At 40.6% G+C, this 17,500-nt stretch overlaps 1 protein-coding gene and 1 pseudogene across 1 annotated transcript in view; both read left to right on the top strand.

The window, feature by feature from the left end:
- LOC137971412 (cilia- and flagella-associated protein 184-like) overlaps positions 1 to 4,593 on the top strand; it is a 6,215-nt gene extending 1,622 nt beyond the window's left edge. The window contains exons 3-5 of the mRNA XM_068818244.1: positions 1,960 to 2,097; positions 2,799 to 2,930; positions 4,317 to 4,593. Of these exons, the coding sequence (XP_068674345.1) occupies positions 1,960 to 2,097; positions 2,799 to 2,930; positions 4,317 to 4,430 (384 nt within the window). The 3' untranslated portion in view covers positions 4,431 to 4,593. The remainder of the gene's footprint in view (positions 1 to 1,959; positions 2,098 to 2,798; positions 2,931 to 4,316) is intronic.
- A 9,979-nt stretch (positions 4,594 to 14,572) lies between these two features.
- Positions 14,573 to 15,237, top strand: LOC137971364 (uncharacterized; annotated as a pseudogene).
- The last annotated feature ends 2,263 nt before the right edge of the window (positions 15,238 to 17,500 follow it).

Genomic DNA, 17,500 nt, shown 5'->3' with positions numbered 1-17,500 from the left:
AAAATGTGTGTCGCATTTGCAGAATTCGAACGGATATTCTGTTTTTTGGAGTGGGCATTGTCGTAGTGACTGTCGTGTTTTGCTTAAATGCACTGGTTCAAGAAACGGTTACGGCAGCGGCGACAACGCCACAACGCAAGAGTATTTTTTACCACAATTGCCTGTAATCTCGCAATGTGATTGGCTAGTTTGCCGTTGTCGATGAGAGTCTAGACAACGCTGTACGCGTCATGCTCGCGTCATTTTGTCACGCAGTGTAATAGCCAATCGGGAACGCTCATTTTGGGAAATAAACCAATCATATTGCGAGAAAGTTATAGACAACGCTTGCTCTTTCTTTGAGTCATGATTTTGGTCACGCTCTAAAATAAAAACTTTCTTTGGCGTTGAATCCACAACATTTTGACCACTGTGATGACGAATACCGTTGTCGATAAGAGTACAGACAACGCTGAACCACTTTCGATTTGTTAAATTGCTTGAGCGAGGAAAAATAGTCGCGCTGCACGTACGGCGCGCATTATGGCACATTTCGCTTTCGTATTCTGTGAAAAACAAGATGAGAGAATGAAATTTAAGGTTTTAGCTACAGCGTAAGCATACAACAGTGAATCGATTGGCTTAAAGTGCCCATAACCCCAAAATATTTTTTTCGCTAAAATGAATCTTTGCACCTGTTCGAAACACATCGCGGCTATTTTTGCCTTTTTCTAACAAATCCTGCCATTTTAGAGGCTTCGAAAGTTGCGGAAATCCAAGCATCTTTTGTTCACAACCGGGTCATAAGGGGAGTGGTTCTATTCCTGTTTTCACGTCACAAACTGATTTACATTGCATTAACTCTTTGTAAAAATGCATGCAAAGTAGATTGTGACGTAAAAACAGGAATAGACCCACTCCCCTTCTGACTCGGTCGTGAACAAAAGATGCTTGGATTTTCGCAACTTTCGAAGCCTTTAAAATGGCAGGATTTGTTAGAAAAAGGAAAAAATGGCCGCAATGCGTCTCGAACAGGTGCAAAGATTCATTTTAGCGAAAAAAATATTTTGGGGTTATGGGCACTTAGAATACCCAGCCACTCCAAAACACTTTAAAAACTTGTGCCCTGGTGGATACGCGGCTACTCTGTTACTCGCAAATGCGCAAATTGTGGCTATGTGGCTACATGGCTAAGTTCAAACAATGGCAAAAAAAAACTCAAGGTATACCTTGGTTCTTAAAGCGTCAAAAAGGGTGAGGCATCCCATAGCGATGATCCTCACTGATCCATGCAAGAGATAGAAGTGCAATGGAAACTTACACAGCCGCGTATATAGCTGCAAGGACGCAGAGCCACGTAGCCACAGTTTATGCAATTGCGCGTCAAGGACAGTGCCTACTATTGTTATTGTGCATACGTTCTGCGCATCTCGAGATACTCGGATTTCCTATCGGCGGTGCTTATTTATTCAGGGATAAAGGAAAAAGCAGAACTTAGCAATTGCTCTTGGTATCCAAAAAGAAAATTGGGGGTAACCATGCATTTTCCAGAGACAATTAAGCTTCGATTTGGGAAAAAACGCCATACATTGCTTTGTATTTTAAAGCTTTTTACAAATATTGTTGATTAATTATCTTCGAAAAATGCGTGGTTACCCCCAATTTTCTTTTTGGATTTCAATAACACTTGTGAAGATCTGCTCTTCCCGCACATTCAGTAAACCGCGCGAAAATACCTCTGAATTAGTAAGCACCGTCCTTAACATCGTACTCGTTCAGGCACTCACTCATTTAGCCACTTAGTAGCCGCGTATCCAGGAACGAGGAAGCATTGCTTTGAGTAGCTGGGTATTCTGCAATTACTACTGTTGCCGTAGCCATCGTCGTTGCTGGAAGTCGTTATTTTCTTACACACGCAACAGGATTTCCGTCTTACGATGGACTTGTGTTCCTTATATTTCTCTATTTACCATGTACCAGGAATTGTTAAAACTCCGCAAAAAGATCACTACAACAGTTCAAGTCCTAACGCATCTGAAGGAGAAGTTACAGTTTGTTCAAGCTGAGAACAGCGAGCAATCTGATCGCCTGAGATCAGTCGAGTCATATGTAGCGCAGGTATGGGTCACCTTTTGAGCTTTTACGTTTTTTTGGAATCGTTTAAGTGACCATAAGTTCCTTAAATTGCTGTTTATCGTCTTGGCAACTTCTAAGCCATACATGTATACTTTATCTTTTTACACGAAATTTTCCGCACCGAGTATTGTGTGTATCAATCCTTGTCGGAATTGTCAGATATGCATTTTATTGTGGAGAGGGATCTTTTCGATGGCGATTGCAATTCAAATCTTGCAATTCCATGTCGTTTAATTTTTTCCAGATCAACACCCGCAGTAGCCTGCGCACAGACTCTCCGTGCGTCGAATGGCGCGCGGTCAACTTGTCAACTTGTAGCTCCAATTCCCCAGCTATTGGACGATTAACCGCACGAACAACCTGTGTGAAGGCTATACCCACAGTAACGACAATTCTATTGACCTCGAACTTATCCCGTCCAGTTTCGCTCTCTGGCGCTTTCTCATTAAAACGGATATTTTATGCAGCTTGTATTTTGCGGTGTTTGACAGTCATAACAACCGCAAAAGGAATTAAATGTTTTGGTGGAATATAGCATAACACAGAAGTGCGATTCGTGACCGTTCGTTTCGATGTTAGGAAAGAGAACGTGAACTGTATTTTAAGCCTAAATGGGGTCTCCGTTAGGACTGACATCTGTTGTTATTTTTTATCATATTTCGTTCTTTCTTTTCATGTCGCAGAAGCGAGATATTCTAACACGAACAAAACAAGTACGAGATGCGCTGAGAATCGAAAATGTCAAACTCAGACAGAAATGTGGACTGCTAGGAAACGAGCCCCTGCTCAGGGATTATGAAGAAAGAAAAGAACAGGTATTGCAGCGAAAAACTGCCTTTCCTTGTTGTCTTCTGGAACAACGTGATCCACGTCAAGTATTGGGTCGTTCCTGGGGCTTCTTTCTCTTCCCACGCATCTTTTTTCCAGAGAGCAGTGCATGGAGTTTCCAGTGTGGTGGTCTATGTCTGACAAATTATTGTGGTGTACGATGCCACGTAATCCGAAACCGCCATAAATCAAGTGTACTTTCCGTAGTGATGGAAACCTGGAACGGGAACGTCTCGTAGTGATTTCAGATATTTTCTTAAAATGAACACATATAGTCCAGTAGGCTGAGTTGCTAGAGCTTGGGACGAATTGGACTGCCACAACACTTTTCAAATTGTTTCGTCGCTTTAATCTTTTGACTTCCTTCCAGTTGGTTTTAAATTTGACACAGAGGCCGTGAGTTAGCCACTTTGAATACTGGCTAAGGAGAATTGCAACTGAGAAACTCTCAGAAAAAGTCAGTTTTAAAAGGTCTCTTTCAGTAACGACATTCAAGCTTCTCGTGCTTTTTGTGTGTAACTTACGCCGTTCTGTTTCGTGATAATGCTATCGCTAATGATAACTTTCCGGGAGTACCCAACATCGGGATGCTATAAAATTTGTCAGAATTACCGAAAATGGTTTCCTCGATGTTTAAAGGCTCGTTTTGTGAGTTTGTAGCTGCTCTACAAATTATCTATCTGCTCAGATGTTCCAGGGGAATTTTAGGACTGTAGAAATTTCTAGGTCGCTTTTTAGCCTCGTCCGAAAGTTCTAGCAAGCGTGACGAGTTTGATTAAAAACTTGACATTCATTACGTAGTCCTTTTTCTCCCGAAAATTTTCCTTAAAATTGACCAAATGCAAAAATGGCCGCCAACAAATTATTCTTTTGTCTTTGTGTTAATTAGCCTAACTAGCCTCGTTTTACAGCCCAAGTTCTTTTAATTTTCCACGTCTTAACGAGGCTAGTTAGGCTAATTAACACAAAAACAAAAGAATAATTTGTTCGCGGCCATTTTTGCATTCGGTCAATGTGATTCTCAAAAAATGAGAAAATGATAGAACTTGTAAATCTTCAAATTTTAACCTATTTCCAATATCGCAGTTGACTATGACTCAGCTCAGTAAAACTTCTAGCGTGATTTAATGTGGTTTCGAAATTCTACGCACTGTTCAGAATTTTTACTATACTTTTCCGAAATATCGAGGAAGTCTGAGGAAGTCTGTTCAGAAAAAATTCTAAAATTTTAGTGCGCCTGGGAAGTCTGAATTCAAATATTCCAAACCGGCTTCTGGCCCACCTTCCTTCCGAACAGACATTTACCGAAATTGCTCTTTGGCTGCCCCTAAACTTTGTCACAGTTTTAAGTTTTTACACTTCTTGTTTTTTAGAGCGGCGAACTACGCGACAAAATTGAACGACTTAAGATGGCTCATGCTGAACTAACAATGAACAGTAGCGGAGTACGGACGAAGATAGAGGGAACAAAACTTGCAGAGAAATAAAATAAGATTGTAATGCTGTTTGAATTTGTACATAGTTAACTGATTCTTTGAATGTAAATTACAATGCTTAGCTAATAGTTTCATTGTCAGTTGTGTAATATACAAAGAGAAGAATATTTTAAAAACGTTGTCTTGTACTGAACATAAACTTAAGATTGACAAGGTTGACATAACCAATTTATTCGGCAGGCTGTATTTTATAGCACGACGTTGTAAATTTCGTGGAGTGCTTCTCCCCTCGATTCTATTAACACTACCCCTGGTCAAATCCTACCCTCGGCTGGTGTTTTCCCAAGGATTGCGGGGAAACAGGTTTACGAGCTCCGTGTTGTTGTTTCTTTTTTTTTAAGAACATCACACTTCCCAGAAGGCCCTGACTCGCGTGGATTAAAAAGGAAAGAAGAGGGGGAGATCTGCGGAATCTATGGCCGACTGGAAAGGTTATAGAATTTGGTAAATTTTGTCAAAATGGCTGACTCGGCCTACCTGCGTTTCGCTGTAGTTGACGAAGAGACGATAAGCAAATCGAAAACTGCAAATGAAAATGAAAATACAAGAAAAAGTACTAATCTTTGGCTCTCCGTTCTTACGAAATGGGAGGTAGAAAAAAAAACTGACGAGTCTTTACTGAACTTGAGTACAGTAAGGGGCCCAGTTCTCGGCCACTTTTTGTTCAACGTATATTTTTAGGGCCAAAAATGAATCTGAATAAAAAGCAATTGCTTCCAAAGGTAGCTTTATTCCTTGTCTTTTGTCCTGCCGAGTTTTGAGTTTACAGCTACTATATACTGTGAGCAAATCGAGGTGACACGAAGGCAGGTGAATTTGATTTCCACGAAAACGTGTTTGTTTACTGGTACTCGAATTACATGGTCTAATTCAAGTTTGTATTTTATCCGTATAGGAGGTCCAAATAAGCCAATTCTTGGCATAATGAACGTTGAGTGATAAAGCTTTCTGTTAAATGTAAACTTTTCCTGGCCTATTTTATTCTTTTACCTAAATTCACCCCTCAATATTTCGTTAGTACTTCTGCTTATTTGCCTATTCTCGGCCACCCTGCTGGCCGTCGACAACACTAAAAAATGCTCGTAGTTTTGTATGGAGTTTTCTCGTCAAATCGTTTGTAAAAGTAAACCTGTAATGGGGTGGCATGTTCCGGCATTAGCTATAAATTAAAACTATGAGTTCTGGCTTACCGGACCCCGTTTTGAAATACCCAACTCTCTTTCAGCCTCGCTTGCCAGTGTATTTACGAGAAAAACTAGGTGTGCAAAAAACTTCCATTTCTAACATGAAACAAAATACGTATTGAGAAAAAAAATTGCAAAAACTGTGTTTGGGGTCCCCGTGCTACTTTCGATCCAAAGAGGGAGAGATTAATTGGTCCCTGAGCCATACGTGATTAACCCCTTGACTACGGTAGCTCCTCTATTAGTGTAATATAAACTAAGGATAGTCTATAGTTCTGAATTTTTTTCCTTGTTCTTGTTCATGTGGTAAGCACACTAGAACAGAACGCATGCGCATTCGTAAAATACGTATTGAGAAAAAAAAATTGCAAAAACTGTGTTTGGGGTCCCCGTGCTACTTTCGATCCAAAGAGGGAGAAATTAATCGGTCCCTGAGCCATACGTGATTAACCCCTTGACTACGGTAGCTCCTCTTTTAGTGTAATAAAAACTAAGGATACTCTATAGTTCTGAATTTTTTTCCTTGTTCTGTAGCTTGCGAAAAGTCTTTTTTAAAATTGCCAGAGTCACGTAAGGCGCTATTACACTTTGCTATATTTCGCGTCGCGACAACGCCATGACGGGACAAGTTGCATGAAACGTTGCCCAATGTAACATACCTTGCAACGGCCCAAAACGTTTTGAGACAAGTTGCAGAAACCGTTGAGGGAAGTAGATCTGAATTGAGTTATACTTTCCGCGCAACGCTCACGCAACGTTGCAACAAGTTGTTCAAGCATGGCGCAGTGTAAAATCTGTGTGGCACGCATTTTAGCAAATATTTTTGCCGTCATCTGTACTAAAACGGCGTCATATCACCAAATATGAGGTTTTAACAACAACGTGAGGATGCAACAGGGAATTTAATTTACTTATAATTAAGATGATTTCACTAACATTGACTTCGCTGTCGTTGACCTTTTTCGCGGGTTTTTTTTTGGGGGGGGGGGGCCGAAGAAAGTTACGCGCGCACTTTCGAACGAAGAACGTAAGTGTCTGCATATGGGCTCCGAGCAAAAAAAAAGGCAGGGCTCCGGATAAATATTTCGGGGATCCAGGCTCCAGCAAGGCTCCAGCTACTGTTACAAACAACAGCGTAGAGCCAAAAAACTGGGAACCATCTTCTGTCCTCGTCCGAACCTGGGACTAATTAATTCAAGATGGCTTCCAAGTCAGCAGAGATCATAGAAATGTCAGCTGAGAGGTCTCAAGAGAGTTGAGAGGGGAAATGCTTGCTGCAACAGCACTGATGTATGTATAAACTGGGGGCGGACAAGACCTGCTATCGCTGGAGTTTTATGTGCCGACAGCACACAGTACCATGAATGATGATTTGACGTTGCCAAACGCATTGGAATTTCGAAATTTGCCACAACGATGATTGAGGCCACAGGTCGAACGTTCTTTACAGCTTCTCACAAGTAGAGTAGATTTATCAGAATTCCGGTCACGGTACGAGCAAAGAAAAATTTCCAAAACCATCGAAAGGTTCACAATTGAGCTTCATATTAATTAGCAGTGATTTACCGTGATCACCACTGGAACTGAAACCACTCACACAATGACTATACTCTGCGCGCGCTGTTTTGTGGGATACGGTGTTAAAAAGGTCTTTCCATCTCCTCGCAATGACGTCACCAGTCACCTTTATGGCAGTAATTGGGCATTTCAACCAAGGTACAGAAACTCCCATTTAAAAAGTACCACAAGCAAGAAATGATTGTATCTCTAAAGGCCCAGGATTTACCTGCGTGAGGACCCAAATGAAACTCTACAGGCTTCCAAGGGTAAGTAATAAAAGTAAATGACCTAATTTACATGTAAACTCAATCTCTATGTGGACAGTAGTTTGAAGTGTTAAAGAATTGTGTATTTGACACGTGCTAGAAAACTGACAACGTGAAGCATCCTGCATCCAAATCCTGTTTAATTAACGGTGGCAAGGAAAGACCGTGGGATCTGGATAGGGCTCCCGGCTCCATGGTGAAATGTGCAGGACTCTGGGTTCCTGAGCCAAAAATAATCAGGGCTCCAGGCTGTGATATGACCGGGCTCCAGGCTCCCAGGAAAAAAAATTCAGGGCTCCGGAGACCCCCTCCCCCTTCCCTTTGGGACTCTGAGAGATAAAGGCCGGAGAGTTTTGCTTGATAACAAACTGAAAGAAAGCTTAAATTTTAACTGGCAAATAGACTAAACTTTTACTGACAACTGTCATATTCGAGCCACTGGCCTAAACATTCTTTAAACCATTCTAAAACAGTCTTTTTGTGTTATACCTGGCACCAAATCAGCAGATAAACAGCGGGCACAAATTTCCTAAAAAGCTAAGGCCCTGTTTATATGGAGAGAAGTTGTCCTGGGTAGAAGGGTCACTTGCCTACCCGAGCTACCCAGGGTGAGCCAGGCTACTACCTTTCCTACTTTTCCTCATAAAAAGCGGCGAACTATTTACGTAAAAAAAGAAGTAGTTGGCTCGACTAGAAGGGTGATGCGCCTAGCTGGATCACCCTTTTTCGACGATAGGGTCAGCTTCCTAGCCAGGCCATTTTTTCCTTGTAAATAATTTCGCTAGCCTAGCAGGGTCAAGCGAGTTCTGTCTTTCCGTTCTCCTGATGATCGCAATTGAGGCAGGCAGCTCTTGACTGGGGCAGAAGGGTCAATTCTTTTCTCACATAAACTGTTGCTAAAGTTGACTCGGCTGGGAGGGTGACACTCTTATCCGGCACAATTTTTCTCCATATAAACAGGGCGTAAGGTACTAAGGCTCCATAAGGATATCAAAACTAATCATTTCCCATTGGAGTTTTTTTAAACCTATCTAATGCATGATCTCAAATTACTACAATTCATCACAATCGGCAAGAGGAGCCACATGTAGAAAGCTTTAGCCCTTAGGTTATCACTGTTTGCCGTTGACGTGTTGGTCTCCAAGCAACGGCTTGGCTGATTTAGACTATGGGAGGCTGTTTGTAAATTAATTATTTTAAATAAATTGTCTGTGTCAAATTTTTCATTATTTAAAATTGTTTTATGATATAACCAATTTTGGGTATTGTTTGAAGTTGAAAAAGACATTAGTTGAAATAACCAAATTCTCGTCATTTGCCCCAAATTCGTTCAATCACATTTAACCAGTTTCTCATCCTTTGCCAAAAAGTAGTTATTTGATTCAACAATTTTCTCAAAAATAGTTATTTTAAATATTATTATAGCCAATTATTTGATATAACCAATTCACCATAAAGCGAGTATTTGATATGAACATTTTTTTGCACTCCGTAAAAAGTTGCTTATTTCATATAAACCGACTGCTCGCCAGCTCCGAAAAAGTGATTATTATAGCAAAACCAACAAAAAATACCAGGTGAGTTTTAGCGTGAAAACGTGATATAGATCACCGTTGCTATAGTTACAAAGTAAATCGCGCCTTTCACAGCAAAGTGAAATGGTTTGGCATGAACACGACTTTTAGGTTCGTTCCACTGGAAAATTTCCGGGAGCAGCGGGACGTCTCGTCTCGAAAGGTAGCTCTGGACGCGATCCCTTTGGACAAAAATTTCGGTTTGAATTTCCGAAATTTCCAACCGTCAAATGGAACAGAAAATTCCCGGTAATTCCGACATTTTGGAAAAAATGGTCAACTTCAAGAGGTTGACCAAAATTTCCGAAATGAATGTTCCAGAAAAGACTGTTCCAGTATATTCTAGACTGAAAATTTCAGAATTTTTGCCCAAATGGATCGCGCCCTCTGTTTTCCCTTTGGAAACTTTGCGATGGAAATATGTTTTCCATTTAGAAGTTTTGAAAGGTCTCATCAGTTTCACGGCCATATTTTTAATTTTGGCGCGTAAAATCGCAATCGCCGGGCCGCAAACGGACTTGAGTTAAATGTAACACGAGTTTCGCCCAATGGAGATTTCCACCGGAATTTCCGGAAGTTTTTTTGTAAATGGTAAACAACCCATATTTCACTCGTTCGCTGCGCAATCAAAGAAAGATTTCGTAACTCCGCGCGACCACGTAATATCCTCTATTTATTTCAAATCAGCAAATTATTGGCACTCGTCCACAAATGGTTATTTTAAAACAACCATTTTCATCGTAGTTTTCCGAAAACTTTCTCTCTTGAAAATGTTTCTGTTTCCAAGAAAAGTTAAGGTCTTTTCAGCTTCCGGAAAACTGTCACTCCCTTGTCTTTAAAGTGCTACTACGATCAAAAATCACTTCTCGTTTTTTTGTCACATTTCGAAAGTTCTTGTGCTGAATACTCGAAATGCGAGATTTCATGCAATCATTCCCGAGAGAAACACTATTTATTTTGACGTCATTTTTTTTTTTCATTTAACGGTCAGCATTGCTTGGTGTGGTTCTGACAGAAAAGCCCTCAGAGAGCTTGCGATGAGGAAGTGACGTCATTCACTCACTTGCTTAAAAATGCAGTGTGTGAATGCGGCTTAATTAGTATGCAGAACACGAATTTGACAATCTGAAAGGCAAAAACTCTCGTGCTGCATACTAATTAAGCCGCCTTCACACATTCCATTTTTAAGCTAGTGAGTAAATGACGTCACTATCTCCTTGATCCAGATCGCTGAAAGCTTATCGGTCGGAACCGCACCAAGTTATAGCGGACCGTTAAATTAAAAAAGAGGAGTTAAAATAAACAGTCTGCCTCTTGAAATTACTACAAAAAACTTCAACTCAAGTACTTTCGAAATGTGAAGAAAAACAAGATCTGAGTTTTTTCATGATAGTAGCACTTTAGCATTGAATGAGCGGAATGATATATGAAATAAATCATATATGAAATCAAGTAAAACTATGATCCTCGCAGTTATGGACGCAATTTTAGCAATTGCGAAGTTCAGTATATGATTCATTTCACATATCATTCCGGTCATTGATTCATTACTCACGGGAACATTGGAAGCCACAAATGACCGACTCCCAACGTCAGTGGCTTCATAGCTCAGTTGGTTAGAGCTTCGCATCGTTATCGCGAGGTCACGGGTTCAAACCCCGTTAAAGTCCTGATTTTTTCAGACTTCTCTACGCAGTTGCTAAAATTGCGTCCATAAATGCGAGGATCATAGCTTTACTTGACTTCAACGTTGGTCAGTGTCACTTGGTTTCATGGAATGACATAAATTTGTTTGATATCAACTTTTTTGAGTAAAACGCGAATTGACGAGAATGTAAATATAAGTTGTGTCTCGACTTCTCCTGTACTTTACTCTTGGATAGGTTATTCGTGACAAATATTAATACCGGGCTGTCAATAGCTCAGGGCCTTAGAGGCACGAACGTCAATCACTTCTAGCTTAATTTTGCCCATGTTGCCTTGCGCTCCTGTTACTTCCGGGTGGATAGTGTTACACTGATCATTGGCTGAGATGAAGACGGCAAAAATGTTGTGTTGCTGGGTGAAAATTCTCTATTACATCGTTTTGATTAGCTATCATGTTTGCGACTCTGTGTTCGATTGGCTTAATTACTTTGAGCTGAACGCCAACAAGTCATTTCCTGGATTCGTTGAAGATTCCTTTTTTTGCTTCAGTTGTCCTTTCGGTTCGTTGATCTCCTTAGGCATGATTGTGGTGTACGGATACTACATCACGTTTCATGGGGAATGCCTTTACCGTGGCTGCCGTGGCTACAAGACACTCAGTCCATGTAACCGTCGTTTCAACGATTTTGAGTTATTGTTTTCGATTTTGGAACTGTGCAAGTATGCCATTCAAAGTTACATATTGTATCGCATCTTGGAAGAAGCGACTTGTAATTTTTTGGCCTTTGCACTCTTTAGTTTGTTAGCCCACTCAAAGCTATGCTCGTGTTTCATTACGAAGTTGTGCGGATGTGGTGTGGGCGAAGAGAGTTGCTGGAGGTGCGAAAGCGATCCGTGCGGAGACAAGGTTGTGAAGGCCTTTGCTTGCCTCACAGGGTTGATAGCCTCAGGGATCTGTATTAACTTCACCATTGTGTCCATAGGAGGCAGTTTTTCTGCTCCAGAACATATTTTCAAGTCGGTTGCCGAATGCTTTCACGCAACAAAGACTAAATGATTTGTTTTCCATCAGCTTCATTTGCAGAAAACTGACTTTCAGGTTGTAGTTAATAAGGACCGCGTCTCGACACGTTGTTTCGTGAAAGAACATGAGTTAAATTTAGAACTTGTATATATTTCACGGGCTCTTATGCCATTTCCTTCGTAATTCCTATAGAAAAAAACAAACAGCAAATTTGGAGGGCCTGCATGCTCTGTCATAATTATACTTCCTTCATGGTTGTTTCGGTACTTAAATAGTTGAGTAGTATTAGTACACTGTTACAGTTGAGTATTTTATGGATTGTTTCAAATATTACTGTACAGGTAAACGTTCCGTGATCAGTTGCAATGGAATTCAATAATGTTAAAAAAAGCTTGTTTAGACTCAAATTTTTCCTGGAAACGGAGTTCCCCTAGAAATGTGATCCTAATTCACTTATGTTTTTTAGCTGTCTGTCAGTCTTTGAATTTACAAAGTAACTTCAACTGTTATGACAAGTAATTCCACGGTATATTGCCATTTTATTAAAACAAAACTATTTTGTTTCTCTCGCACTGAGCCTCTTTTTTTCTTTAACGGCATGGGCCCTTGCACGATGAGCCTCTCTCTTTATTTGCAGCTTCAGAAACATTCTTTCTCCACATTCAAACTTGCTCAAGCAGAGAGGAAAGAGGCTGCGTGTGTTGACTGAGAAGACAAGTCACTAATACAGTCGTGGCAACCTCAGTGAATTAAAGTATACTTTGTCTAAAACTGACGCAAAACCTGAAGTTCGTTGAAGGGACGTTTCCAACTTGCACCATTTTCAAGAAAACAAGGTGTTGCGCTTGAAATTACGTCCTACAAATTTCTGGTTTCGGCGCCAGTGGCGTTCAATAGGGAGCTTACGAAACGAGGACGACGACGGCTACGAGGACTTCATTTAAAAATACAAGTTCGCGTTATTCATATCACTACGAAACTATTTCATGTAGTTTCGCGTTAAAAATGTGCAGTAACTGTCGAGGAATTAAACTGGTATCAGTGGGTTGAAAGCGTAGAGAGAGAATTAAAAATTCATCGTCATGTGCTAACGTCCTCCACAGAACCTTGAATTTGGTCATTTCACGTCGTCATTTAGGAGATGACGGCAAAGAAATGTACCAAAATGTAAAACGCACGTGCAGAGCCATTGTTTTTGCTCACTAAACCTATTGTTTTACAGCGTCGTCGTTGCCGTAGGCGTCGTCGTTTCGTAAGCTCCCTAATGTATGGTCTATCATTGTTTTTCACACCGTCAGTGGCCGTCCTGGCTTCGCTTTGATACTGCTTCCGGCATTTCCACCAACTTTGGATGACTTTGAAGCCTTCTACGCGGTCGTTTTTAGGAAACGACCTCTTGGGAGGCTAATGACTTGGAGTTAAGATTTTCTTTCAAGGTAGTTTGATTTGTCCCTTCTATGAAAGCAGCTTTATGTTTTGCCAAGAGAAGGTGAGGTAAGAGAACGGATACCCATGCCCCACCATAGTTTTTAAGAATCTATTTTTAGTTTCGCAAAGCTATTTTAACTTCTCCTTCCCAATGCCGCGCAAATTTAAATTTTCATTACGTCATTACAACTGGCCAATCAGGTGCCTCTCTAAATGTAGCTGCGTTGCTAAAATAAGATTTTAAAAACTATCATTGGAAAAGAAGAGGCCCATGAATGAGGGATCACTTCTCTTACCTCGTCCTCTCTTGTTTGAACGTACACTCGAATTCTAATCTCTGTCGATCGAGAGAATTTATATCAAATTTCCAGTCCAGCCCCACCCTCTCTCCCCTCCCAGCCCATTACCAACTTCTTACTAACCGAGCGCGAGGGCCGTACTGGGGAATATTGGCCCGAGGTCGTGGCAGTACGGACCGAACACAGCGAGGTCCGTACAAAAACGACCGAGGGCCAATATTCCCCAGTACGGCTCGAGCTAGCTCGTTAGTAAGTAGTTTATTATATGGCTTTTTAATTACCTTTTTCTTTGTTTTTGCAAGCCCGTAATCGGCCCGTGGGCATTACGGGAGAATAATGCCCTACAATTCAGTCACAGTTAGCCAATCAGAGCGCGCGTTATATCGGCTACAAACACAAGCCATATAATAATACATTTTATTACGTCATTACAACTGGCCAGTCAGGTGCCTCTCTAAAGTAGTAGCTAAATTTAGATTTTGAAGAACTATCATTGGAAGAGGTTCATGTATGGGGGATCCGTTCTCTTACCTCATCCTCGCTTGGTTTTACCTAAGCCTTTTCAGTGGCGTTCTGTTGTTATCTTTTGTTTTGCTTTTTGGCGAAACATTTTGCCGTTCCTTTGGCCGTTACGTGTTTCGCTTTCACCCGTCGCTAGGGGTAAAGAGTCTGGGTACTAGATTGAACAAGCTTACTCAACGCATCCCTGTTTGTGTGCTAGTTTTAGGGGACTTTTAAAAGATCTACAACGGCAACGTCGACGAAAACGTCACCTCAAAATATAACTTTACAATAACGTAAGTCTTTGGCGATTATCGCATGTCGTTCATGTCGTACAATGTGGACGAAGTGTCCTAAAACTTAAACGGTACGAGCGGTTTCAGAGTAAAAATAAAGAATAAAAGATTCACATTTGTAAGCTCCCGTTGTCGTCAAACCCTCAAGCTACCTCAACTTTGGTGATTTCACGTCGTTGTTGTGAAGAGAACCGCAAAAATAGTTGCTAAAATGCGCTCCGCGCGTGTAGCACCATTAGTTTTGCTCTATTAACCAGTGATATTGTTGTTTTGCATGTGGCGTTCTCGTTGACGACCGCGTCCTAGATCTTATAAAAGCCCCTTTTGTCTCAAGGACGGGGGTGGCAATCCACAATGTATATGTTCTGCTGCAAGCTGAAAATTTTCCATTACCTCGTTTTGATTGCATATCATGGTAGTGACGTTATTTTCGATTGGCAAAATTCTCGTGAACTATACGAAGACAACACAGTTTGTGAAATTTTGATTTAGACAAACAGTAGTCTTGTTGGTCAAGATCTTCTTTTTCAACATTGATGAGCTGTGTCACCGGTACTGCGTTCAGCACAATCATGGTCTTTTTTTGCGTACAGATAATACATCATGTACCACTAGTACTGCATTCACCATGCAAGCTGCCGATCCGTTAGTTATTCTGAGGGTGAATTTTCGATTTTCAGTGATCCTAATGTGACAAGAAATGCAACCGCACATTCGTCACGCTTGAATTATGGGTCTCGGCTCTGAAACATCTTCTTGACAATGACTTTCAAAGCGTTATGTTGTTTTGGGTTTACACTTCGCAGTTCATCGCCTTTCAAGCCTGCAGCGTTATAGCTCAGTTGAAGCTGGGCTTATGTTTCAGTCCTGGCAAAATTTTGTGGATGCGGTGCAGGCGAAGATGCTTGATGCGCGATGGTTCGTGTGCCAAGAGCTTTCCCTCTGTAATTAGACTCACAGACTCAGTAGTTTTCTTAGGCCTAACGTTGGAATCCCTCGTGGAAGCAGTAAGCGTTTAATTAAACCTCAGAACAAATAAAGGCATTTCGCGATAAAGTAATGAACTACAGTACGGTTGACTGGATCAAAAATGACTGTGTTGTTCAATCGATTAGCAAATGTGCCAATAAACGCCGGTTTGATGAATGGTATATGAAATGAATCATATAACGCCGGTTTGTACTCTGATATCTTATTTTGTACTTTTAATGGGTTTACTCCTTAAACAGTAGTGACTATAATAGAAAATAAAAAATGTGTACAAATAAAATTAAATATCAATAAATATATAAGATCTACTACGTACAATTATACAAATGACTCGATGGATGCAAAAGCAATAGACTTGAAATGATTTATATTAACATCTTCATTAACAGGTAAAATGTTCCATGTCACTACCGTTCTTGGAAAAAAAGAATACTTATAGGCATTGTTTGATATACTAACTCAAAGGACCACTATTCGATAACCTAGTAGTTCTTGTTATTTAGTGCACCTCAGGGGGGAAGCTAATACCACTGAACACGACGCATTAAGATCTTGTAGAACACACTAGTTTGAAAGAGGAGTCGACCATCTCTAAGAGCTCTCACTAGATCCAAAAACTATTAGAAACCCTAGACTGAGTATTTCATGGTTATAAAATTCTGGCATGACATTTTGTATAGTTCCCCAACTCACTGCACGCCAAGAGGCAACGACTATAAGGTCACTGAGGTATTTGTCGCGACAAATCTTCAAGTGGTTTATCGCTGTTTGTTTTATCTGTCACTCGGACCCTCGAGCATTGTCGTGTTACTTCCGGGTGCAATAATCCATGATGGAATCGTTATGCTGCTTGGGGAAGATTTTCTATTACGTTGGCTTAATTCTTTACATGGGTTTCGACTCTTTTTTCGACTGGTGGAACTGGTGGAATTATTCTGGCCTATACGCCGATAAAGAAGGATTCAAAGTCAATAATTTCCTACTTTTGTTCAGTTTTGTTGTCGGTTTGATTATCAACATTTTCATGGTATGGGTGTACACACATTACATCAAGTTCCACTGCGATTGCTTCCTCGATGACGATTTCGAAGGTCTCTATAAAGACCACCTCCGTTTCAATTGGCTGGAATTGTGTCTTTCGATTCTGGAGTTAGTCTTCAAAGATGACATTCAAAGTGCGATCGTGTTCCGGATTTACGCGTCGCAACTCTATCTGACAGGATCGCGACCGAGCTGGTATTTCGTCGTCTTTTCAGTCTGCAGCATCTTTGCGCACTTTAAGCGATGCGTGTGCTTCATCACGAAATTATGTGGATGTGGTGAAGGCGAGAAGGATGCCCGTGACGATTCATGTATCTATTTGACTGCGTGTGTAACTGGATCGAGCGCCTCGGCTGCATTTATGCTATTCACCGTCTTGTCGCTCCTCATCTGCTATGATGGTAAAAGCTGCATCCTCTAGATATCTCTATGGATCGTATGAAGGCAATATCTAATCTTTGAAGTCAGGAAAATATAACGACAAAAACTTTGATGCTTATTTGCGATCAACTGAAACTTAACAAGTGATGGATAGGATAGTTTTCTCGCATTTTGCGACTGTACTGCATGTACATATATACTTCTGTTGCTGATGCCAAGAAATAGTTATCAATGTTTCTCTTTAAAAATAGGTAGCTAGTGTCAAAACTCTTTTTTCAACTTGCAGACTGTCAGTCCTTGTAAACGGCATGCACTATTTATTTGTCAGGACCAAGTATCCACTGATCAAGCAGAAAATGTGAGGACGCTACATCTGTGGAGAGCAGTTAACTGTTTGCTCCGTTTTAATCTCTCGCAACATGACAAGAACGTTCGTTCTGTGTTCATTGCGGTTACATGTACTGGTTTGAGTCTGGGATCTTTGTTATTGTTATGCTATCTTGTTGTTTATGTCACAACTTCATTGAGTGATACCGTTGAAGAAAGTTTTTTTAATAGATAATATTTAGACTGTTGTGCGTGCAAATGCTGTGGAAGTAACTGAATCGTGGATCAAATTTCCGAATTTTTTTTGGCAGTAGCAAATTTTATTAGATATGTGCCGTTATTAAACTTGGGATGTGCCATCATCATGTATACCTGATTCACATTGAAAGTGAAGTGAATCTAATCTGTCTCACGATTTTTGTAACTTATGGAGTTATGTGTTCAAAAAAAGGTAATAAACAGTGATAAAAGCTCAAGTGCCAGGATTACGTGGTTTTTTTTTTCTGACGTAGACATAAATGACCTGATACCTTTCTTTTTTTG

This window comes from Montipora foliosa, chromosome 9, assembly GCF_036669935.1.
Source record: "Montipora foliosa isolate CH-2021 chromosome 9, ASM3666993v2, whole genome shotgun sequence".
NCBI classification, from domain to species: domain Eukaryota; kingdom Metazoa; phylum Cnidaria; class Anthozoa; order Scleractinia; family Acroporidae; genus Montipora; species Montipora foliosa.
This window is presented reverse-complemented; position numbering and strand designations above follow the sequence as displayed.